This window comes from Brachypodium distachyon, chromosome 2, assembly GCF_000005505.3.
Source record: "Brachypodium distachyon strain Bd21 chromosome 2, Brachypodium_distachyon_v3.0, whole genome shotgun sequence".
NCBI lineage: Eukaryota > Viridiplantae > Streptophyta > Magnoliopsida > Poales > Poaceae > Brachypodium > Brachypodium distachyon.
The window spans coordinates 22,475,005-22,499,630 of NC_016132.3; the positions used below are offsets into that span (position 1 = coordinate 22,475,005).

General features: G+C 47.6%; 4 protein-coding genes across 13 annotated transcripts; 3 read left to right on the top strand and 1 right to left on the bottom strand.

Moving 5' to 3' along the window:
* Positions 1 to 1,376: 1,376 nt before the first annotated feature.
* LOC100845079 (dnaJ protein homolog 1) lies at positions 1,377 to 7,225 on the top strand. Of its 2 annotated transcripts, none has more exons than XM_024460124.1 (4): positions 1,377 to 1,701; positions 1,915 to 3,994; positions 4,100 to 4,488; positions 6,602 to 7,225. In XM_024460124.1, the coding sequence occupies exons 2-4, from the start codon at positions 3,812 to 3,814 to the stop codon at positions 7,050 to 7,052; spliced, it is 1,023 nt and encodes a 340-aa protein (XP_024315892.1). In that variant the 5' UTR covers positions 1,377 to 1,701; positions 1,915 to 3,811; the 3' UTR covers positions 7,053 to 7,225. The 2 variants fall into 2 exon arrangements, with proteins under 2 accessions (XP_024315892.1, XP_003568401.1); XM_003568353.4 differs by having other exon boundaries at positions 1,920 to 3,994.
* Positions 7,226 to 9,022: 1,797 nt separating this feature from the next.
* LOC104583156 (calphotin-like) lies at positions 9,023 to 10,474 on the bottom strand. Its single transcript, XM_014898563.1, has 2 exons — positions 10,073 to 10,474; positions 9,023 to 9,058 (listed from the first exon to the last, which is right to left on the bottom strand). The coding sequence occupies exons 1-2, from the start codon at positions 10,472 to 10,474 to the stop codon at positions 9,023 to 9,025; spliced, it is 438 nt and encodes a 145-aa protein (XP_014754049.1).
* A 6,014-nt stretch (positions 10,475 to 16,488) lies between these two features.
* Positions 16,489 to 20,233, top strand: LOC104582652 (splicing regulator RBM11). 6 transcript variants are annotated; one of them, XM_010233042.3, is made up of 5 exons: positions 16,489 to 16,668; positions 18,111 to 18,163; positions 18,490 to 18,682; positions 18,768 to 18,803; positions 19,386 to 20,233. In XM_010233042.3, exons 1-5 carry the CDS (start codon positions 16,635 to 16,637, stop codon positions 19,574 to 19,576), a joined length of 507 nt encoding a protein of 168 aa, XP_010231344.1. In that variant the 5' UTR covers positions 16,489 to 16,634; the 3' UTR covers positions 19,577 to 20,233. The 6 variants fall into 6 exon arrangements, 5 of the variants coding, with proteins under 5 accessions (XP_010231344.1, XP_014754941.1, XP_010231342.1 ...); XM_010233040.3 differs by having other exon boundaries at positions 16,492 to 16,668; positions 18,111 to 18,322; XM_014899455.2 differs by lacking the exon at positions 18,768 to 18,803 and having other exon boundaries at positions 16,491 to 16,668; positions 18,111 to 18,322.
* LOC100845388 (probable beta-1,3-galactosyltransferase 8) lies at positions 19,928 to 23,171 on the top strand. 4 transcript variants are annotated; one of them, XM_024459260.1, is made up of 9 exons: positions 19,938 to 20,066; positions 20,583 to 20,810; positions 20,908 to 21,129; positions 21,284 to 21,351; positions 21,469 to 21,914; positions 22,013 to 22,100; positions 22,202 to 22,327; positions 22,414 to 22,595; positions 22,672 to 23,171. In XM_024459260.1, the coding sequence occupies exons 2-9, from the start codon at positions 20,805 to 20,807 to the stop codon at positions 22,821 to 22,823; spliced, it is 1,290 nt and encodes a 429-aa protein (XP_024315028.1). In that variant the 5' UTR covers positions 19,938 to 20,066; positions 20,583 to 20,804; the 3' UTR covers positions 22,824 to 23,171. The 4 variants fall into 4 exon arrangements, with proteins under 4 accessions (XP_014754940.1, XP_024315028.1, XP_010231346.1 ...); XM_010233044.3 differs by having other exon boundaries at positions 22,414 to 22,523; XM_024459261.1 differs by having other exon boundaries at positions 21,287 to 21,351.
* Positions 23,172 to 24,626: the final 1,455 nt, after the last annotated feature.

A 24,626-nucleotide genomic window follows, 5' to 3' on the forward strand; every position in this document is an offset into this window, starting at 1 on the left:
CCACAACAAATTAAAATTTGTTCCAACAAATTAACCTAAGAGAGTGCCCCAAAAAAGATGGCCCGGAATTGCTTCAGTCAATTAGCTTTGATTACCTTGGTCCCTAAAAAATGGTTACAATGATAGCGCCCTTGATATTGACTGTAAGAGAGTGCCAAACTGCCGTCACATTCCCCTCACCTTTCTTTAGTTTTCAGAGTGATGTGATGTGGCATCTAATCCGGCTCACTCTGATCACCTGGCCACAAACAAGTGACTGTCTTGTAATTAGCAACTACTATTACTAGGTCGAACTGACCATTATGTCCTGCAGTAGGACTACGTACATTGGACACCATGGCGAGCATCATCAGTACGTTCTCTATTTATTTTTGGAGAATATGCCTCAGCCCGACATATCATCCATCGTCCATAAAAGAAGGAGAACTGCTGAGCAGTTAGACCCAAAGGCCACCGTTTACAACAAAATTAGCTGGCGTCTCTTCACTCATCACTCCCACTCGGCAGTGCCGCAAATCTCGAAAACCCTAACAGCCCCGTCCTACGCCAAGCGTTGCCCTCCAATTGAATGGCACGAATGATAGCCTGGTGATTGGGCCTCAACTTCTCAAAAACCACATCATTCTGGTACGTGCTCTAATGAAGCAACACATAACTAATCCTGCATTCCAAGAAAGCAAAACGTACGGCCCATCAGAAAAGAAAGAAAGCAAAACGTTACACACAAGTAGAGATGAAAATGTGTGGCACACGTTACACACAAGTAGAGAAAAGAAAGGAGACAATGCACGAGAAACGTTTTGATCTTGATTCTTGAAGAAGCTAGAAATTTAAGAAGCAGACGTTTTTTTTTAAAGGGGGAGCTACCCGGCCTCTACATCAGAGTGATGCACACAGCCATTTTATTGCAACGTTATGTCATCACAGTACACAAATCATGGGTCGCATAAATAAAAATTGTTAAAAAAATTTCGAAAAGAAGGATAAGCCCGGCCTATCGACTATGCACACAGCTATAAGAATTTTAAACCTTTAATTCCTTCAAGATTATCGTTTGACTCCCAGTTTCGATTGGTTGTTGGGACAAACTGTGACGCCGTACCTACAAGCATGATCTTTTCTTGGCCATCATTCCTTACGATCGATTGTCATTATCTTCTTGTTCTATGTGAAGCATCTCAATTGTCACATACTCCTTCCAATCCTAAATTGTTGTCGAAATATTACATGTATCTAAACGTTTTTTAAAAGAGCTCTTCTATGATACCTTAGAATTAATTTGGACCGTTCTTTTTTTTATCCAAAAGGTCTAGTATTTGGATGGAGTATCGAGGAGTAGGGGCAAAAACGTGCTCTAACAACTGTAAAATAATCCCGGCAGTTTGCCTTTTCCCCTTGTTTTCCCGTCGATGTGTTCGCACGAGGACAGGGTCTTCTGCAGCCGCCGCCGAGACCACGAGCTCCCTCCGCCGAAGACCACCTCAATGGCGCTGGACCCGACGGGCCGCTTGCTGCCGTCGTGGGCGCCCGGGTGGAACTCGTGCGGCAGCGGGTTCGAGGCGTGGCCTGCGACGGCCGCGGCGGGTCGCCAACCTCTCGCCGGGCTCGCCCCGCTCACAGACCTCTTACCCTGACCGCTCGACGTCAACAGCTTCTCCGGGCCCATCCCTCCCGAGATCAGCACCACGGCCTCGCTGCAAGGTGAGCAAAGTCAAAAGATCTGCTTCTCCTGCTCCGTTCTCTTCTTTGGCCGTGGCATGGCAAGAGGCGAGATGCATTCTTCCCGTTCGTGTGCATTTCTTGGAAGGTTCATGTGGCGTCGTGGACTCTGGCACAAGGATAGCATTAACTGTTGCATTGCTTGGATTGATTCAATTCCTTGTTTTCTAATCCCAGACTCCTGTGCTTAATTAGCTCAGGCTCCTCAACAAGGTTGTCGGCAGCGCACTGGAGGAGGGCGAGGATGGCGCAACGGGGAGAGCGGGGTACATTGGAGGAGGGCGGCGGCGGCCTGGGCTAGGTCGAGGAGGGTTGTGGCGGCGCTGTGAGGCGGGTGGAGGGCGGCGGCACTCCGTGGCTCTGTGATTGGTGAGGAGGCGAGACCAACTTTATTTTTTACAGTAATGGGAAAATGTGAAAAATCAGATATGCCCTTCCCTAATACTCCATTGATACTCCATTGATGCTGGGTGGAGTATTAGGTACGGCAGAATTTGTCTTTTAAGAATAAATACATTCATATTTAGTCAATTTTAAATTAAGAATTTAAGATCAGACGGAGTACAAAACAAGCCTTTGCAACAACACCCGGTACTACACAGCATGTAGCATCAAAATGCTCATACAAATTGGCACTCGTAAGATCGTGGTTGCAGGACACAGCACGAGTGAGCTATTCAGTTACTGACGGATTATAATTTCACTGGGGCACGAGTGTTGCTTGCCTGCGTGATACACAGTTTCTCAGTCCGTGGAGACCTGCAACAAACCGGTGCAGATGCAAGTGTGGCTGGGGCTTGATGACATGATCCAGATCTAGACAAAGCCGATCGACCACAATAAATACAGTCGTTGTACATGTCAGTACGGACGTGAGGACCCAAAACTATGTATATACATGTTCTTTTGCACAGCAGATAAACGACCATGATTAGGACCGGGAACACCACCTGCGCTCTGCATGCCGGCCTCCTTGACACGCGCATTGCATCGTTATACGTACCCCTCCCCTAGTAAGTTATTACTCCTAATTTTAAATTCTTAACTCAAATTTGTCCAAATATAAATATATTTATTCTTAAAAAGAGTCTAGATACATGTAATATTTTGACTGCAATTTAGGATCGGAGAGAGTAGTAAAATCGTAGATCTACCGCTGCTAATAGCCTGCCAAACAAACATGATAATGATAGGGCCCTCGCCCCTCGCCCCGCCTTTGCACTGATCACCGGTGACTGTATAATCTGGGAAGAACGTCCATGCTGGAATCACTGCATTCAGTTGGCAAAATTCCTTACCCTCTCCTTGAGCGCAAAAAAGGCTCCCCTTTACTACATGGTACCAGGTTAGGTACAAACTTCGCAAAGTTATACCCTGGCCTACCCATGTGTTTCTCTTCTTTCAATTGGAATCAGAAACCAAACCAAAGGACACACATACCTATTTCGGATATTGACACGACAATAATCCAGCGGCACTGGGGCACAGTTAGTTAGCAAAGGACCTATTTCGTACTATCCTTCCTATCTCTCTTTTTTTCGCGACGACCATCGTCCTTTCTATCTCGGGGAGGTAAAGCCATGCATGGATGGACCATATCGATCAGAGCAGAGAAGAAGGTCTCAGCTCGCTGGTTCCTTGTCGTTCTGTGTGCATTTGCGGCTCCATGTTTTGCACCAAATCTGCAGAGCCCAGCAGCTCGCCCATAGCTATAGCCCCTACAGATTTCCAGTTTTTGCCACTGTTGCGTCAGCGCCACGTACGTACCGGACGGCCGTCGACCTGGAACAAACAAAGAAGCTAGCGCTATAGCTTCTGGTGCACGAGGCCGTGCACCCCTCGTGGCTCGTGCCCCTTGGCCTACATCTACCTCCCTCCCACTCCACGTACGTCAAACCACCCCTCCCCCATCCTACATCGAAGGCACACGCATCTCTCTCGCCCCCCGTTTCCCCCATTATAGATAGCACTGAACAAGTCCCTCCTGAATCCTCTCGATCACTCACTCCGTTTCTTGGCTGGCCGTCCATTGGCAACGACGATCGACGACTCAATCCAATCCGCGCGCTCCGGACGGACGGACGGACGGACGATGGGGAAGAACCCACCGGAGCTGTACTACGAGGTGCTCAACATCGCCAAGGACACCACCTCCCCGCAGGAGATCAGGGCGGCGTACAGGGGCCTGGTCCGGCAATGGCACCCCGACAAGCACCCGCCCTCCTCCAAGACCGAGGCCGAGGCCCGGTTCAAGGCCATCACCCAGGCATACGAGGTGATTATCCAATCCATCCATATCCCCATTCATGTCATGTCATGCCGCCCCTGTTTCGATCTTGATGCAGAATTTTTCAATCGGTTCCTTCGCATTCGCATGCAGGCTCTCCTGGACCAGCAGGAGGACAGGGCGGTGTTCAGGGCGCGCAACGTCGACGAAGACGGGAGGAGGAGGAGCTGTGCTTCTAGGGCCGAGAATGCAGCCGGCGGCGGTTTGCCGGCAATGGCGCCGCGGGCACCGTGCAAGATCAGCGCGACGACGTCGTCGACCCGCAAGGCGCCGGCTGCTGCGAGGGAGTGCTCCGGGCAGACGAAGGTGTACAGCTCCACGGACGTCGGGCTCGGGGGCCGGCGCGCGTTCGCGGAGTTCTCCAGCTACGTGGTGCGCAAGGCGCCGCCGCTGGAGTGCAAGGTGGAGTGCACCCTGGAGGAGCTCTGCGCCGGGTGCAAGAAGGAGGTCAAGTACACCCGCGACGTCGTCACCAAGAACGGGTAAGCTGTCGCCCCCGACCCCCGTAATGACGTGGAACCCTGCACCAAATAGAGAACGTTCGTATCTGCACTTGTATAAACTCATCTGCGACAACATCAGTGCCGTTTTGCTTTCAGATAACAACACGTATGGCTTCATGTCGCAAATCGTTTTCAGAAAAATAAAAGAACAGTTTGAGCAGTGATGATTATATATGGTCACGGGTGGAAGAAACAGTCGATCCCGACATTCTTGGCCAGCGCACCCACCTGAGCAAACGGAGCCGCACATTTGCCTTTTGGCAATTAAACAGCGGCAGCGGTACCAAAATGTAAAATCAAAGTTTCAACTAAATTTTTGTCTTTGCACAGCTTTAAATCACTTTCCTCAAGATTCATGGCAACTTTCAACTAAAAGCGTGCAAAAATTGACCAATTATCAAAAGTTACTTCAACTTTCAACTATACGAACCTACGCTACCGCTTCTTACTAGTAAAATGTTATGATATATAGTAGAAATGAGAGGAAGATTGTTTGACCGTAATGTGTGACATATAGGATGTGTATTAAGAAAGGGAATGTCTATATCAGTCGACTTAGAAATAGTTATGTTATTGTTCTCGACAACAATTAGAATAAGGGGTGCCAATGCACGATGGCACGAGTGCGAGTATAAAAGTAGTGCGTGTACGCCGGCCTTATAACGAAGGTCACCGTACACTTGGAAGTTGACACGTCGATATTTTTTTAATAGATTCGGTTGACCCTGCGGGTGCGACCTAGTCCTATGTTAGGAGAGGCTTCGAGGAAATCGTTAGCCAAACTGTTTCAGGTCGATCGAGACTCCCCGAATCACTTAGCGAGAGGTCGAAAGGGGCCGCCTCGTACTTGGGCCGAGCGAGGCTTCCCAAGTAGCGAGGTCAAGATACCCTTAGGACTCTAACCCGATTCCCTCTCCTTCGAGCTCGGACCGAACGAGGCTTTTCGAGATCCTGAAACTAGAGCTCCTCTCAAAGAAGCTCTCTAGTCCTCTCCCCTTAAGTTTATTCAAATTGAGAGTGAATGGTACATGACCCCATGGGGGGTATTTATAGCCTACGGTCCATGACGAAAAACATGGCTACCCTTGAGGGAGAGAGAAAAGTGGAGGCAAAATGGTAAAAGTAACTCTTTGATCCATAGCTTTTGTGTGCACCAAGTGAGGAAAGTAGGGGTTGGTCCATGGTCCACCATGGACCATGGGTCCCCTCCCCACATCTTTCTTGCCTCTTACTCAAGCTCATTTCTCCCTTTGACCAAGTCATGAGAAGTTTGACTTGTTGACCAGTCTTGATTGTTGCCAAGTAGGATTGATCGTGCCACGTAGCCACCTTGACCTTTGTAGGAAAATGTTGACTTGGTTGTCGCCACATAGGATTCACGGTCCGGCCCATATAAAGGTTTTATTTTACTACAACAAGTTATTTCTCAGTCGACGATCATAACCATCCAATTAAGATTTTTCATCATTTTATGCTTATATGAATCTTGTACGAATCTCAGTGATCGGAGCAGATGGTTGTTAGCGTCGACTTAAAAATAGTTATTTCTCAATCGTCTTAGAAATAGAAAAACCGATTAAGAAATTGTGTCAGATTGAATTCTTTAATATGTGTATCAAAACTATTTACCGCAGAAATTGTGTACTTTGTAATTTACGCTCGAAATCGAGCGTCATGGTAAACAGTAAACAGGCGTTGCATCAATATTGTGGATTGTTTTATAAAATGTGGTTCCATGAGTAGGTAACGATAAAGCAAGCACCAAATACGTTTAGGTGCCAAGGAAATCATGTTTTGGTTGAATGCCTCTGTTTTGGAGGCTATCGCCTGTCAAGAGTGGTCCTTATGGGCAGCAGGTGGTGTGTAATGCATGTATGCTGCCTGCATGTGAGGATGCTGGCCTAGTTTGCACCCGGAGACAGTGACTCTGCACTTGTTTTCTGCTTGGACACGCCCCGGGCCCTGAATCCCTGATCCGTTCGTACCACCAATCGTACCGCCGGCACGTCACCAAGCTCGCATTTTTCTTAATCTACCGATCACTGAATGATCATATATCATCTGCAAAAATCTGATTTTTTATGACACACAGGCTGATTGCCAAGAAGGAGGTGACGCAGATCATCCGGGTGAAGCCGGGGTGGAAGAAGGGGACGAAGGTGACGTTCGAGGGCATGGGCAACGAGAGGCCCGGCTGCCTCCCGGGGGACGCCGTCTTCACGGTCTCGATCCGGAAGCACAAGGCGTTCAAACGCCAGGGGGATGACCTGGTGCTCAAGGCCGAAGTGCCGCTGGTGAGCGCGCTCACGGGCTGGTCCTTCTCGTTCCGGCTGATGAGCGGCGAGAAGGTGAGCTGGTCGTTCCGCGACGAGGTCATCTGCCCCGGCTACGAGAAGGTCGTCAAGGGGGAAGGCATGCCCGTCGCCGGCGGCCACAGGGGCGCGCGCGGGGATCTAAGGGTCAAGTTCGACGTCGTCTTCCCCGAGAACCTCTCGGAGGAGCGGAGGACGGGCCTCGCTGAGATCCTCAGGGGCTGTGCCTGAATGAACTGAGGTGGAGTAAATTTTGTCGGTGCCATGTGCGTTAATTCTCCGGAAAGAACTTGAGATCAGATCAGTGTATACTTTCCCATTTTTTTTTCGAAAAGGAGGACAGCACCGGCTCTGCATCGATCGATGAACACAGCCATAAATTATTAAAATTATTCAAAGTACAAGTCGTCGGTTACAAAAGAAAAATTACATAACATCCAAACCGGCTGAATAACTACTGCTCAAAAACACATAAGAGCATCTTTAAATACTTAGCTCGTTGGAGATCATGCTCAAGAAAGATCACCGTATCATCAGGCGTATTGGAGTATCGACACACCTCCATCCACGAGATGCGGAATAATCGCATTTGAATGACCAATATCCTTAGCCCTTTCTACCAGCATTGCCAACATATCCGGCACAATGTTAGAGACAACGGATCCCACCCTGCCTAACACTTTTCATAGTCTGAAAATAATGCCCAATCTTGTCATTCACTTTGACACCAACACTACCACCTTTCACAAAATTATCGATCCAAGCACACCACTGCTCATCAAAACCTTTTATTCTAAGAGTGTTGAAGAAAAGGCCATCTAACCTTATCGTAGGCCTTTTCAAAATCAATTTTTAAAATCAACCCATTTAATTTTCTGGTATGCATCTCATGAACCGTTTCATGTAACACAACCACCTTCTCCAAGATATGCCGCTCAGACATGAAGGCGAACTGCGTAGACTTAATAACCAAACTAGCCACGGCATTAATTCGATTAGTACATACTTTCGTGAAAATTTTATAGCAAACATTCAACAGACAGATAGGTCTATATTGCTGGATCTGAGAAGCATCATCTTTCTTAGGCAACAAAGTAATTATCCCAAAATTTAACCGAAAAATTGGGAGAGATCCAGCATGAAAGTCAACAAAAAGAGCCATCAAATCCTCCTTAATCACAGCCCAAAACTTTTGATAAAACTCAACCGGGAGACCATCAGGACCCGGAGCCTCATCGGGCTTCATCTGAAAGACCGCCTCACGCACCTCCTCCTCCGTAAACGGTGCAGTGAGAAGGGTATTCTCCTCCGGACTAACACGCTCAAGGTCAGCCAACATTGATTCATCCATAGAAACTGTACTAGCCTCCGATGGACCAAACAATTGCTTGTAATAATTGGTGATATACAGTCTCAGCTGTTCATCACCAACACTCGTACCTTCCGTCTGTTCAAGCTGAAAAATTCGCTTCTTACGATGCTTCCCATTAGCAACCAAGTGAAAGTAACGCGTGTTATTATCACCATTACAGACACTATTAACCTTCGCCCTCTGCGACCACTTAGTTTCCTCATCACGGTATAAAGCAGCTAACTGATCGTCAACGAGGCGCTTAGCCACCCAATCATCACAGGAAAGGGGACCAAGCTCAGCCTGAATATCTAATTCCTCAACCAACCGCAAAAGGCGATCCCTCTCTAGTTTAAACACACCAATAAGATTTTTCGTCCAACCCCTTAAAAATTGTCTAATATGGCGAATACGATTTTGCCAACGTTCGATAGCGGACCGTCCCCCGAGTAACCTTCTTCCACTCAGCTTCAATAGTCTCAAAATAACCCTCTTTCGATAGCCTCCCACTTCGTACTCATTAAAACCTGATCCAATTTCTCATAAGTCGGGGTGGGAAGATTATTAGCCGAAGTATATTGCCTACCAGAAAGTTCAATCTCACGGAGGTCCAAACTTTCAATGATCGCATTGAAAAGAAAGGGCCACCGTTCCTAGAAGGCATCAGAGCTCTTCTCTTCCTGCCTACGGATGATATTAAAATCACTTCCCACCAACAAAGGAAGAGTCTCCGCAGAACAAAACTGAACCAACTCAGTCAAAAAAATAGCTTTAAACTGAGGTTGAGCAGCCCCATAGACTGCCACCAACACCCATCTAAAACCGTCAGACTTCGATTTGAGGCTAAACTTTACACAGAAGTCGCCCGCATCGACTGATAGCACTTCTGCAAATTCGCATTTAATCCCAACAACATACCTCCAGAACGACCCTTTGGTGGGAGACAGTGCCAAATAAAATTTAATCCACCCCCGATATGATTAAGAAAGCCAGCCAAGAAATGCGATCGCCCCGTCTCCATGAGGACAATGAAATCAAGATTATGCTCACGAGCAGCACCTGCCAAAAAACCATGTTTAGCCAAGTCACGAAGACCTCTGCTATTCCAAAAAATTCCTTTCATGAGGTAACAACTTGTTTTTTAATTTTTAAAGCACGACCACGTGGATGCCCCACCTTGGTCTGCTTTTTTCCAACAGCAACACCGCGAGAGCGAGAAGGAGGAGACTCACACAGGACCTCTTCCTCCTCCTCATCAGACAAATCACGACATAAATGTTCTGCCGATTCTAACAAAAGACAATTAGAGGTGTCTGGAAACTTCTCGATTTTCTTGCCACGCAGAACATGTAAATTAGAAGCTAACCTATCAAGTTCATTATTTTTAATCATATGAATAGTCCTAGAAATTTCTTTAGCACCCCTACCTAAAGAAACCCCCAAACTAGACATATCAGAAGCAAAATCATCATCTGAAATAGAAAGAATAGAATTTTCAAGCTCTACTTCCATACCTGTTTCAGCTTCGAGATTCCGGATTTTAGCAAGTCGCATTGCCTTGTTGATCATCGCCTCATCGGAGTCAGTTTGGGCAGCAAGACGCGCACTGAAACGCGAAGGCGGCGGGTACTCGCGACGCCTCCCTCGCGCTCCAACAGCAGGTACCGCGCCCCTCTGAGGCGCACCCAACTCCTCGTCGTCGCCCCCCCCCCCCCCCACCACCACCACCACCACGACCAACACCCGAGGTCAGTAATGGGGGAAACTCCACCGACGAGTTCAGCTTCAAGCCCGTCGAATCCGACGGCGAAGACGGCGGCAACACTGGCGACGGAGAAGGAGAACGACGAACCGGCGACACGGACCGCGGAGACACCACCTCTCCCTCGGCCAAACGAACCTGCACAGCATCAACACCAAAATCCAACGCCGCGGCCAGAGGTGCCGCCTGCACCTCCAAAGCAGGCAGCGGGCCCGCAGCAGCAGACGGTGGTGCCTCTTGCACCACCAGATCCGCCGACGAGCGATGAGCCACAACCGGTGGTGCCGCCTGCACCACCAACGCTGTCGGCGCTACCAGTGGTGCCTCCTGCACCACCAAAGCAGCCGGCGGAGTAGCAGCTTCTGGTGGTGCCTCCTGCACCACCAACACTGCCGGCGCGACTGCCGCTGCCGGTGGTGCCTCCTGCACCACCAAGACAGCCGGCGGAGAAGCAACAGGCGGTGGTGCCTCCTGCACCATCAAGGCAGCCAACGGACCGGGAGCTGAAGCAGCAACTGGTGGTGCCTCCTGCACCACCATTGCTGCCGGCGAGCGGCAAGGAACAACGGCCGAAGGTGGTGCCTCCTACACCACCTCAGACATCCCATGCTCCAAGGACGAAGGTGCCTCCTGCACCACCTGCAGCTCAGACGAAGGTGCCTCTTGCACCCCCTGCAGCCCGGACAACATGCCCCCCACAACAGCTGACACAGCGGGCTCCGGGAACATCTTAAAAGGAGAAAGAAAGCCCACTCCAGTAGCGCAACCCGTCCGAAAAATCAAACCACATATAACCGGCGGAGCGGACGACAAACCTCCCAAGTTCCCATCCGGCAACTCCTGAGACGGCTTGGAACGCTTACCAGTTCGCCTCTCCTCTTCCCTCTTTTTATTATCAAGATCTTTCATATCATCCAAAATCTCATCATCCATATCATCATTATTATCCGGATCGTGCTTATCCTTCTTAACATCATTACCATCATCATCATCATTCAAAGCCTCATCCTTAGAAAGTTCCACCAGAAAAGTAAGTCTATAGCCACGACCCTCACGACGAAGATCAGTACCCAACGGAATGGCAGAAATATTAGTAACACTGACACGTACACGTGCCACTCCATGTCGGCGAGAGAATGGCATATCAACATCAAGAGTAGTACCCAACAAAGTACCCAGCCCCCAAATGGCCCTGTAATTAAAAAGATAACGTGGAATATTACCAATATGAACCCACGTATCCTGAAACTCAAAAGCCGCAGTTGAAGAAGAAGTCCATTCATCCACCCTGAACCTCAACTCTGAATTGGGAACCTGGATCACCCCAACCCTGACAAGCCGCTGCAACTCACCACGCGTAGGGAACAAAACTACGAAGTCAGATATCCCCTGAGCAGTGACCTCCCACTGAAAGTTAGACACCGGAATAAGCATTTGCATCTCCGCAACAACCCGTTCCTGTGACATAGAACCACCCTCAACCTGAATCAGCCCCTTTCTATTGCTTTCAACCTTAGGAACTACCACCGCCTCCTCTGGAAGTTCAAAGTAAAACAAGTCATCCGCCACAGTACCGCAGGAGCGCACGGAAAGTTTAGGCAAACGAGGAAACTCACACTCAGCTGAGACATGATCTGCCTTCTCACAAACATCACAAAGGACTGCCGTGCACATCGAAGAATAGTGCCCCTTCTGCTCACAACGAAAACACCGCACCTTAGCCAAAGTATTAGTCATCGTAACCTCGTTACCCCCAGCAACCACACCCTGCCCTGCCGCAGCAGCACCCACGGCAGAAACCTGAGCAGCACCAGCCCCCACAACAGCTTGCCCCGTCGCGGCGGCACCAGCACCTTTCCCTGCCACAGCAGCCCCTAGACCAGCCGCCTTCATCCCCTGTCCTGCCGCGGCAACCGTCTGCCCTGCCACGGCAGACACTCCAGCAGCAGTCGCACCCTGTCCTGCCGGGGCAGCTACCTGCCCTGCCGCTGCCCCTCCTTGCCCAGAAGCAGTCTCAGAGGAACCCATCTCCGCCCCCATCACCTCGCCACCACCTTGCTGCCCAACGCCGCCCTGCTGTTCGTTGTTGCCTCAAAAACCACGGGCCCAACGTCGACCACCCCCACGTCCTTGGTAGGGAAACCGGCCACGAGACTGAGCAAAGCAATAATTCCGACCACCACCATAGCCATTACCATATCCACCGCCACCATACCCACCGCCATAACCATTACCATAGCCTCCACCATAACCTGAACCAAAACCACCATAGTCATTCCCATAGCCACCTCCATTGCCCCCACAGAAGCCACCGCCGTTGCCCCCATGATAGCCCGCATTGCCTCCTCCGAAACCTCCCTGTGCAGCATTGCCTCTTCCGAAACCTTCCTGTGCACGGGCACCCGTAGCAGAAACCCCACCAGCACCTCCTGCCGCTCCTCCAGCCACACCTCCAGCTGTACCGGCACCACCAGGCAGACCAGGCGCCTGCCTGCGGACGCAGCCGGCACCGCAGCACCAGGAATAGCAGCAATCACAGCACCCGCCGCCTAACCACCACCACTCGCCGCCAGGCCACCGCCGCTCGCCACCCCACCATCGCTCGACGCCAAACCACCGCCACCTGCCGCCTGGCCACCACCAGCATCGCCAGACGCAGAATCCATCAAAACCCGATCGGAAACAACCAGGTTGGACAGCCCTAGCCGCCTCGCCGTTGGATAAACACGCACCCCACCATGGGCCCGAGATGCGGGCTGGGCCTGACGCCCACGCGGCAACATGGGCTTCGGAAGCCCAGCCACTTGAACCGGCAACGTCACCAGCGCTGATCGCGCGTCTGCCAGCGAAGCACTGTCGCCGACGATCGCCAATCCGCCGTTCAGGTTCTCCACCGCCACCTTCCAAGACCCCTTCGAACGCCTCCCTGACACCACCGTCCACCCCACATCAGGGAGGGTGACTGGCGGCGAAATCCGAGGCCGCAGCAGAGGCCCTCACCACGGCCGCCATCCCTCCGACGCAACCTGTCGACGGCGAGGGAAACCCCCCTTCCGCAACTGAAAAGCAAGATCCATGGCAGTCCTCGGCGAGTACCCCGCGTCCATGGCATCGAAAGCCAACTCCTCCGGCGAGCCGGCCCTAGCCGGCCTCTTCTCACCCCCATCACATAGAGATTTTGAAGATTTTGCACATAGTGTATACATGGATGGTGGTTGCAGCTTGCATGAGCAGTGATCTTTGGCATTTTGCTTCTTTCACATCACTTCATTAATTCCTTTTGAAGCTTAACTGCAGCATGCAGGGTAATCTACGGCCGCGCCAAAGGTAGTATCATTGGGTTTTCTTTTGCGGGAAAGTTTCATTGGATTCAGCCGCCCAATACAAGTCAACTTTCCTACTCCTGAAAAAAAAATCAAGCACCAGAGATGAAAACAGGAAAATATCTTTAAGACAAATGTTTGATTAATGATAATTTTATTAATATGTGTTTTCTCATACATCAAATTTATATCAATATATTCGTCTTTAAAAGTGTTGCTAATAATCATGGTTTCGTATCGTATAAGTTACATATTAATAAAGTAACTCTTGATCAAAGTCTTGTCTTAACGAAACCAAATACTGCACCTTTGTGAAAAGTAGGGAGTATCATGTTTTTTTAGGAAAAACACAGTACATACGCAACCACTCACACACACGCACGTACACTCACCCCTATGAACGCACGCACGCACACCCTACCCCTATGAGCACCTCCAACAGACTGAGCCACCGACCGATCAACTTGAGATTGACGAAGTCACCACAGACGTCTCGTAGTTGACTATTGCCAATTATATAGAAGGAATATTGACTATTGTCTTTATTTTATTAGTCTGCTAAATAAATATTTTGGGAGTGCCAATTTCTCAATCGACTGAGAAATAACTTTATTTCTCAGTCGATGATTTTCCATCATTTTATACTTGTATGAATCTTGCACAAATCTCAATGGTTAGGTAAGACGGTTGTTACCATCGGTTTAGAAAATAGTTATTTCTTAGTTGCCTTAGAAATAGCAAAACCGGCTTTTTTATAGTACTAGCTAAATGTTCGTGCTCTGCTACGAAATTAAAATTTTGTGTCATGCATGTGTTATTTAAATATGTGTCACTCATATATTTTTTAAATTTCTGATAAATAAGAATTATGTCAAAATATTATTTTTGAAAATTAAAATTATGTTGAAGTCATGAAAACCAATTAAGCATAGTCAAAAGATATACATATAGAATGAGTGGCAATAGATAATTACGTAGCCATTTAGGGTAGTCTTGTTAGAGTGAACTCACGACCACCAACTCAGATCTTTATAAGTGTAAAAATAATTTAGTATTCTATAAAAAATATGAAATGAACGGATAACAACAATTTTGCAAAAAGGTGGCAACTAGTTGATATAGAAGTTTCTTAGCAGCGCACTATGTCTTTTTCTTGGCATTTCTAGTGGTCTCAAGCCTATGGGGAATCATGCACTCTTTGCTGGGTAAATTACGTCGGATTTAGCCTACTTGGTGATAGTGAATGTAATGTTTCATGACGCAACTTTCGCTGGAGTTGCAAGGTGTGTTCTCTTATGATTTTGATAAAATGTTAGTTAGTTTATTGTTGGGTGTATCTATTTCACTCTCATCGTCGTGTTTAGGCTCCGAGTTTAGATTACGTAGATGTTGAGCTAGTTTTATCTGGTTTTTGGTTATTATTGTATTTAGATCTTTTACTAAACAAAGGTGGAGTTAGTTAATTTAATTTATTCAGATGAACCGACATTGTCATATTGACTTTCTATGATTTATCTAGTCAATAGAGAGGAAGAGTTTTGCCCCTTGCTAGAAAAGAAAGAAATATAGATCATGTGAAATTGGACACATAACACAACACTAGGCCATACGATAACACCAGCTATCTTCGTAACATAACCAACAAAACATATACCCAAAGTTAACATAAAGAAGAGTAACTGATAAGGGGTGGCCCGATCTTCTCAGAGAGCAACGAGGATAACTTGTATGATTCTACAAATCTTCCGTCCGTTCACCCGTTGCCGCACGACGAACTTGCAACCCAATGAAAATTTGCAACACCACACACTTGCGCAGTAGTCTGCCGACCACAAGCGGTTTCGCAATCTTCCAATTCACAGCGGAACGACAGATTACGCTCAGACTTTCAGTAGATAAAACACCCCATCGAAACGAATATGGTGTAGGTAAAATTTCTGATCGAAACAAAGAGGAATTATATACTTTCAGATGAATGCTTGGAGTAATTCAACAAAAGGTTCTGAATAAGCTAAAACGTGGTCTAACCCTAACACTAGGCGTACCCCTTGTATATATAGGCGAGGGGCAGCCCAAACTCACAAACAGGCTCAGACTCAGACTCAAACTCATACAACCAATCCGAATAGGATTGGCATAAATAAGGACTCGCAGGTCCGGGCGCCCCCTAGACGTGTCGGGCTCGTCGTAGGCTGTCCTGGTGCGCCTCATACTTGTACTCAACTTGTGGTGGACAGATCATTCTTGTCGTTGGCTACCCCTTGCACACAAATTATTCTTCTAGCGTTTTATATCCTCCATCTTCATTTGTGGTGCATCTGCCTCCCTCTCATCTCTCGCGCATATCTTGATGTTGGATAACAGCACATGATGATCCTCGCACGCGGCCTCCTCTCCTCCACGCTTCACGGTTGCCTCAGCCTCAAACCTGATTACACAAAGATACAAAGACTTAGGCAATATAAAATTCTCATCAATATAAACATTAGGTGCAGATAGGAGTGAGTTCAACTGTTGTTCTAATAACTTGGCACGTGCTCGTGTAATTGGTCCAATGCGTAGATCATTAGATTTATCCTGAATAGCAAGATCATCATTAGGCAAAGATGACAAAAGATTAGGGATGTCCTCATCAGTAACACATGTGGTATGGTTGAAAAAAGGAAGCCTGCGTCGCAGGTTGTGCCAACGGCGTCGAAGGCGGCGGTAAGATTCCGTCTCTCCCGATGTTGTCGGCTGCATTAATCTTGTCCTTGTCACCCATGTCGACGACGAGGAACTAGTCGAACGGATGCGATAAGTCACATGAGCACATTCCCCCAAATTCTGATCGGCCTTCTCCCGATGCAAGTCGGAAAGTGACTCTCACGATAATTCGAATTATGAATCAAATGCCAAGTGAGTGAACAAGCGCACAACTAAAACAACGACACGAATTTAAGATTTGAGAGAATAATTTTTAATATTTTTAGGAATATATATCTATGCTGGATCTTAGATTTTGGAGATGGGAGAAAGAGAGTGAGTATGACTTTTGTGTGCGTGGATTAATCTTCAGGTCCACTCGTCAACACAAGGCATCGCAAGCGTCGGGAGCAAATGCTCGACACACTGACATCTGGGCCCATCCGCAGCCAAACGCGCAATCCGACCGCGCCGCCGTCCAAGCCCGTCTCGGGGTCGGCAGCCGAACACGAACCGTCTCTACCCGCATCCGCTAGAAATAGCGTGCTCTACCAACTTCCCTCCCCGTTCGCTCGTGCAGTCGTGTAGCGCTCGCTCCCTTTGCTTTTACCCCGGTTGGACTCCTTCGCGTTGCGGCTCCGACGCGTCCGGCCCGCTGCTCCTAGCCCCTCCGCTGCCCAGATCCAGTCCCTATGGCGAGGAACCCGGGCTGCGCCGTCTTCATTGGTAAGATCCCCATCCCCTCCCCACTGGTTCGATGTCCGAATCGCGCGGAACGCTTGTGCACGCGATTTCCTCCCAATTTTCCCACGACCTTCTTGGTGGTTTGGCTCGGAATTGAGGGGTAAATCGGTTCGATAAGTTGAGGGGCGCCCTTGTGTTTACTCTCTGATTAGTGGATGTGCTGCTACCTGGGCCGCCCGAATTGGGATTTTTCGGGACTGCTGTTGTTGCTTCCCGTCTGGTTTGACTTGTTTAATACCTGTACCCTGTTTCATGGCTTTGCGCTGGAATTTGGTGATAGATTGGATAGAATAGGAATTGAAATTTGGAAGTAGGTTTCGGGTTTCCCTGCCGTGATTCTTACCCTTGACAGATGATTGTGTGCTTTAGATGTTTTAAAACACGATTTCCCCCCCTTTTTAATTTGGTTGGTGTAGATTTACTATTTGCATCTCTAGTAGATTGCTTGGTTAAGCCTTTACAGTCGATGATTGCCTTATGTGCTGTTGCATTCTCCTAGATCTCAAGTTCGAAATAGGAACAGTTTGTTGCACGAGGTTTACCTGCATAGTACTAGTAGCTGATTAGTCTGATTAATTAACATAACACGCAAATTCCGTGAAAACATTTTTGGTTTCCTGTGCTCTTTATACGTTGGGAAACATAGTGAAAATATGCCAAAGCATAGATTAGCCAAATATAATAGAAAGTTCAACCTGCTTAATTATAACCTGGTTAAATGCATCATCTGGTTTTAAGCATGTTACGATCCATAGAGCCTTTTCCTCCTAAACATAGTTGTTGGCAAATTCATATGATCAAAAGAAATTCTCCACAACTTCACAAACTATGGTTTTCTAAAAATGTGTTGTTGCAAGACAAAGATGAATATGCTTTCGGGACATGTCATTAGGGGTTTTGTTTACATTTAACTGAGTGGAAGATATGTGCCATCGCTAAGCAAATTAATAGGCCTTGACTTCAATAGTTTTTGGCTCGAGCTTAGGTATTAGAGAACATAATGGGTTTATTGTGCAACGAGTGTGTGAATACGTTACAACTTGCAAGCAAGTTAGGTTTCAGTGTTTTATTCTTTGTTTGCCTAGTAATTTTCTCAGCTTATCAGTTTCTTAATGTGGTGATCTACCCATAGTTTGTAAAACCTGACATGACCGGTGATCTGCTAGAGAAAATCAGGACTGGGGCCTGGTCGTCTGACGAAAAAACGGAGGGAAGTTCTTTAATGAACATTAAAATGTCATGTTAAACCCCAGTCCTATTAGTAAACTGGTGGTAGGAATGGTGAACCGTGTTGCAGTGCACTAGTTCTAGTATTTTCCAATGATTGTTCTTATTTCATTTTGTCTCTTCTTTTTGTATGCCTAAATGTAACGGGGTAATCAGTTGTATCATATTAATTCTTCAACTGTATCTTTCTTAAATAGGTAACTTGGATGAAAAGGTTCCAGAGAGGGTTTTGTATGAGATCCTTGTTCAGGTAGGTCATGTAGTAGATCTACACATACCTCGTGACAAGGAAACTAATCGGGGCAGAGGATATGCTTTTGCTGAATATGAAACAGAGGAGATTGCCCAGTATGCTGTTAAGCTGTTTTCTGGCCTTGTTCGGCTTCATAATAGAACTCTTAGATTTGCGGTGCGTTTCTTTTTGCTCCCTGTAGTCCTATGGTATGGTCTGTTTAGTTGATTCTGGGTCCAACCCAATCTCGTTGACTACCTGCAGTTCTTGCTGTTACTAGATTTGTTTATTTATGAAGCAGTAACCAAAGACTGAACTCTGAAATTATCCCTTTCTTTTGACAGATTTCTGGGCAAGACAAGCCTTCTTCAAATGCCAATATGCCTGTAACACCTAAAATGAACCCTATACCACTGCGCAATCCACCTCAACTACTGCGATCTAGTGATACTCCTGTGTCACAACACAGAGTGGTAAATGGTAGGATCGCAGGCTACGGTGCTCCTCCAAGTCATTCTAATGATTTCCATGCTCAAGGTGAGAGAATTTCTTTGGTCCTTTGAAATATAAGGTATTTTATGTGGCATCTGTATTAAATCTTATGATTCCTTTTTTTCTCCAGCATCAAGTGGGGTAGCAAGTAGAGGATTAAGTGATGGTACGTATGAGTATAGTAGACGTGTATTTGGTTCTGTTCTGAATGATGTTAACCGTCGAGCTCCCACTCAACCAGTTCCATATCCGTCCTACTAGCATATTGAGCTTCAATGAATGTAACATCGGCCAGTGAAGCCATTGTTTTCTCAGCTCTCACGTTGTGTTATCTGTTCACCCGCCGTTACATGAATGTAAATATGGCCTATGGTAGGGCATATGGTTGTCTTTTTAGATGTCCTGTTGTTTCAACTTGTAGCCAGTCCTGTCCCTTCTGGTTTGATTCCATGTCTTATGTTAGTGATAGGATCTTGCCTCCACTAATGTCACCGTAGTACTCTACTTACTGGGATGGGGTGGCAATGCTATCAGGTGTCTAAAATATTGAAACCGTTGTGTTATTTGTATTTCGCATGTCAGTTGGAACTGTATTATGTTTTTTTTTGAGGAAAAGGAACTGTATTATGTTGGACTTAAGGATGGGCAAATTTATCGTTTACTTGTTGCAGAAAGAACCCCAGGAAATGTGCCTTGTATCATAAACTTATTTATGACCGTTGTTGATATGTCTTGTTTGCTTGAGCAGTATCGGCTGCCTCTGGCTCTCGAGTGATCAAGCCATACATTTCACTTGATGCTGAGGTGCAACTGCTGTTATTTCCTGGTATGGTTTGCTGGTCTTATTGGCTGTATGAGGGAAGTTTGGTCCGGATTGCTCAACTGATACATTTATATTATCTACTCCGTATTGTTGTTATTTGCGGAGTTAAAATTTAATGGTGTCCCTGTATTACTCTGAGTTCAAGACGGACCAGTAGCAACGTGTACATGTCAGGATCTGGCTCGGTTTGCTAAGCCAGCTGATTTAGCCTTCCTGGCTTCCACAAGCGGTTGTCAATACAGCTCAGGGGCCAGGGCATTGCTATTAGCAGAATTCAATGGATATTTAGAAGTAGCCATTGTTGCACTACGCCTGCGGCAATGATAAATTCAGGGGACTGAGGTATGAGATAATGAGAAACTGCAATATGTTGTGCATTCTAGCGATTTTGAACACTTACATATGTCTGATATTTCACCTGTTTATTGCTTATCCTTTTCTGCAAGCTTTCTTTCTCTATCTCTTCATACGTAGCGGGAGCTGCACAAGGTAGCTTCAGTTCCAGATGTGCCAGAATATGTACTCCTATGGTAACCAAAGACGGTGAGGCAATTGTTGGAACCGTGCCAAAATTCCCGGAGGTGTCGATGCATCTGGTTGTTGGAGGTGAGCTGAACTTCATTGAAGCCCTAGTTTGTAATGGGGTGCCTCATCGATTCTCACTAGGAACTGCGACATTTCTTGTAAAGCTCTTGCTTTCTAAATAACCGCACACTGCAATTATGCTTACTTGTTACTTTTGTTTGGTTGGAATCGCACAGAATTTAATGCTCCCTCCCATTTCGTCACTTAATATGAGACGGAGGGAGTACTTGTCTATCATAGTAGGACGAACGAGTAGTTAGCCACAAATGACGCCTCACATATCTGTTGCCTCGTGCTAGGCCTCACCAGTAGACGGCTAGACTGACGCTACTATTTCATCAAACTGTAAGAAATCCGAATTTAGAAATAAGATCACACGGCGCATTAATCGGTGCATAAATCATGAGTCAGTGTATCAATTAGTAGGTGGTTAGCGAGCGGATCAGTCACTCAGTCGGCAAACTAAAAACCCCTTCTAGTGAGCTTTACTTCGGGGCATGAACGATCGATTCGACATGCTGTGTCCTCCCTACGCAGTCTGTTCAATCGTGAGCCCGCTCGCTCACACTGCCAGCATGAGCTCCCTCACACAAAGGGCCTTGCCAACTGAACCGTTTGGCCCTCGCTGGGATAGATAGCCGGCGTTTAAGGCATCGATTCGAGCGCCGAAGCCTCCCCCAGATCCCTGCCTCTTCTCCGCTGGAGAGGAGAGGAGAGGCCAACGCTTCGTTTCAGTAGGCGCTGAAATCACTCCAAGCAATGATGGTTCGTGTGTTTCGTGTATGATTGTTTTTCTTCAGACGAAGCCGGGATATATGCACCGTTTCATGCGTGTGTTTGTTTGTTGGCAATCTGAATCCAGGCACTGAGCGAGAGGCAACCGCAGTCGGAGAAGAAGGCCCCGCGGGCGAGGCCGATGTCGGCGAAGGCGGTGTTCGTGCTGTGCGCCACCAGCTTCTTCGTGGGGCTGCTGCTCAGCGGCCGGATGACGACGAGGCTGACGGCGCCGTCGGGGTCCGGCCGCGGTGGCTCCGGCCACGGCTCCAGGATCTCTCTCTTCTCGGACGACTGCGAGCACAGGCGTGTAAGTACTCTTCGCGTTCGTTTCACTCGATACGTGTTTTAGCTGGACGCGACCGGCCAGACCCAATACATTGTCAAAACCAACATATTTGCATGCGTGCCCGCGCAAATATGCGTGATCATTCATTTTGTCTTTCCTTTCTTGTTTCATGAAGAAGCTAGAAGAGAGCAACAACCCGAACGACATCATGAACGAGGTGTCAAGAACTCACCAAGCAATCCAGTAAGCAGTTAGTAGTTTTTTCTCTTCGAATCCCAAGTTCCACGTACAGTACGTATGTTGTTTGTTCCTCGCATGGGGTGTATGAGTACGCACGAACGTGCATGCATGCATATGCAGGTCCCTTGACAAGTCGGTGTCGTCGCTGGAGATGGAGTTGGCCGTGGAGCGCGCCAAGAGGAACGGCGGCCTCGGCGCGTCCGTGTCGTCCAAGGGCCTCCCGAAGGCGTTCGTCGTGGTGGGCATCAACACGGCCTTCAGCAGCAAGAAGCGCCGGGACTCGCTCCGGGACACCTGGGTTCCCAGAGGGGACAAGCTGCGGCGGCTGGAGAAGGAGAAGGGGATCGTGGTGCGGTTCGTGATCGGGCACAGCGCGACGCCCGGCGGTGCGCTGGACCGCGCCATCGACGTGGAGGATGCGGAGACGAGGGACTTCATGCGCCTCGACCATGTGGAGGGCTACCACGAGCTGTCGTCCAAGACCAGGATCTACTTCACCGCCGCCGTCGCCACCTGGGACGCCGCCTTCTACGTCAAGGTCGACGACGACGTCCACGTCAACCTAGGTACGCCACGCAAGCACGTTCAGAAACCGAGAGTATTATATACTCCATGTGCGTGCGTGATTTCACCCATCTGGATCTGGTCGTCGTGAGTTTTGCAGGGATGCTGACGAGCAGGCTCGCCCGGTACAGGACGACGCCGAGGGTCTACGTGGGCTGCATGAAGTCCGGCCCAGTTCTGTCGCAGAAGTAAGCGCACTATACAAAGCACAAGAAAATTAATCTGCATTGTCCTGATGTTTACTGAGAACTGTTACAAATTATCTCGCATGCGTGTCTTTGTGTGGCAGGGGCGTCAAGTACCACGAGCCAGAGTCGTGGAAGTTCGGGGACGAAGGGAACAAGTACTTCCGCCACGCCACCGGCCAGATCTACGCCATCTCCAGGGACCTCGCCTCCTACATCTCCATTAACCAGTACGCAAGCATGCATGATCACAACATGTGCATTGCCTGATATTTACATGAACTAACCGTTTGCCCGATTTGTGTTTCGCCTGGAGGCCGATACTGCACCGGTTCGCGAACGAGGACGTCTCGCTGGGGGCCTGGCTGATCGGGCTCGAGGTGGAGCACATTGACGACCGGAGCCTCTGCTGTGCCACGCCCCCAGGTGCGCTGCTGGATCGCTCTGTAGTAGTTTCAATCGATCGATCAATCAATGTCGCTACGATGCAGAGGAATGGTTAGGATCTACAGTACTCTACTTCGTAATTAGGAAGCACGATCTGATTTGTGTTTTCTTCCTCGCTTGCTTGCAGACTGCGAGTGGAAGAAGCAGGCCGGGAACGTGTGCGCGGCGTCCTTCGACTGGTCGTGCAGCGGCATCTGCAAGTCGGTGGACCGGATGAGGGCCATCCACAGCGCCTGCGGCGAGGGCGACGGAGCCGTCTGGAACTTCGCGGCGGCCTGAGACTCACACGATGGCCCCTCCAGCCAGACAGAATGCATGCATGCTGCTAGCTGCAAGCGGTCGACCGACCAAGCTAGCTTTATTTGTTGTTAAGGGTTTAATTTTGTGAGACTTCTGATCGACTTATAACTAGCAGAAACGTAGCGTTTTGAGAGCTGAGTGTGTGGTGGTTTGCACCACGTGCTCTATGGTGATCAAGATCGTGTTCTTTACTTGTTTTTTTGAAGCTTAATTTGGAAGGTCGCAAGACTTGGCTGGTGCCGCTCCTCCTCCCCAAATTTCATGATTTGTACTGTCCTTGCTGTTGGATTTCATGTCCGGGCTTAACAAGGCTTGCCTGCTTCTATATATCCCATGTTCCCGGAATATTCCTTGCCATGTTCCCTTGCTTTTAACAGCCAAGAAAATTTATTCAACTTTCGAGACCTGCAATTAACGTATGGACAGAACGGTTCGTGGGCTCATGGGAAGAGAAACGGTCAGGAGCGAGAGAATTGAAGGGGAGAGATTGATCGACGGCGTTCGCTCTTTAGTCTCCCGAAACGAACGATCTATTGGCCATAAGATTGAGAAAATTGTGCCTGAGATCGTGCCACGTGTCTTTGACGGTGCCAACTTTAGTTTGTTTTTCGACGAGGCAACTTCAGTTATGTGCGAGTGGCAACTTTACCCCGTCGCAACAGAAGGTACCGTTAGGGAGCGAACATTTAGTAATGTGGGGTTGCAATTTTAGTTTTGGAGGTGACAACTTTAGCGTATGAGGGTGACAACTTTAGTCTATGACGGTGGCAACTTCAATGCGTTGCGGATGGTACTTGAGCGAACTTTCGCTCTCCAACTTTAAAGAAGTTATGAGGACTATTGTATCTTCACGTCTTTAACATACTCCCTCTGATCCAAAATAAATGTCTCGGAATTAGTACAACTTCGTACTAAGTTAGTACAAATTCTGATACACTTATTATGGATCGGAGGAAGTACAATTTTTTTATTTTCTATCTCACAGTATTTGTATGAGTATGTTTTGTTGTAATTATGTTGTTTAGTTTGGTTTTAGATGTGCACATGTGTTAAACTTTCTTCGTCACCTCTTGTTTTCTCTGCATCTGCATCAAACTTTTCCATCTCCTCTCCGCTTTGTATTTGTACCTCTTCATCTCTTTCTCAAACAGCTCTGCCGCCCTACCGAATGGGAGGCACACCATTTCTTGTCAGTGTTGCTAGCCTCTTCCGGATGACAGATGACATTTTGTGTGTAAGTGTTGCATTGTGCGCATGGCTCGTCAACTTTATGTTGTTTTGTGAGTTTGTGTTTGTTCAAAGCAATATGTATATCCTCCATTTGCATTAGTTGGTACAATTCTTCTCTTCTATATTAAATCTTTTTTTCCCAAAACTTAGCAGCGGGTGACTAATTTGATTGACTCACTTTTTTTTGTGGGTTACACAAATGAAAAAAAAGTGCATACACAATAAATGTTTTATCTGCTATTTTGTACTGTTGTTAATGTAACATATCTACATTGAGAAGTCTTTTTTTTATTATGTCAAATATCTACTTGATCTTTCTAGGTCGGTAATTATAGTGATATCTGTGAAATAAAAAATGGAACTATATAGGATATATCATGAGATTTACTAGATAGAAATGCACTGGAAAAATATCATTTTAGTGCCTCTCGAACTCGATTTATGGCTTTTTATATAAGATGACATGTACCCTTTACTTGTAATAGAAACATTAGAGTACCAATATGTAATGTTCCATTATGCAAGCAACCATGTATGAACGATGCTACTTCA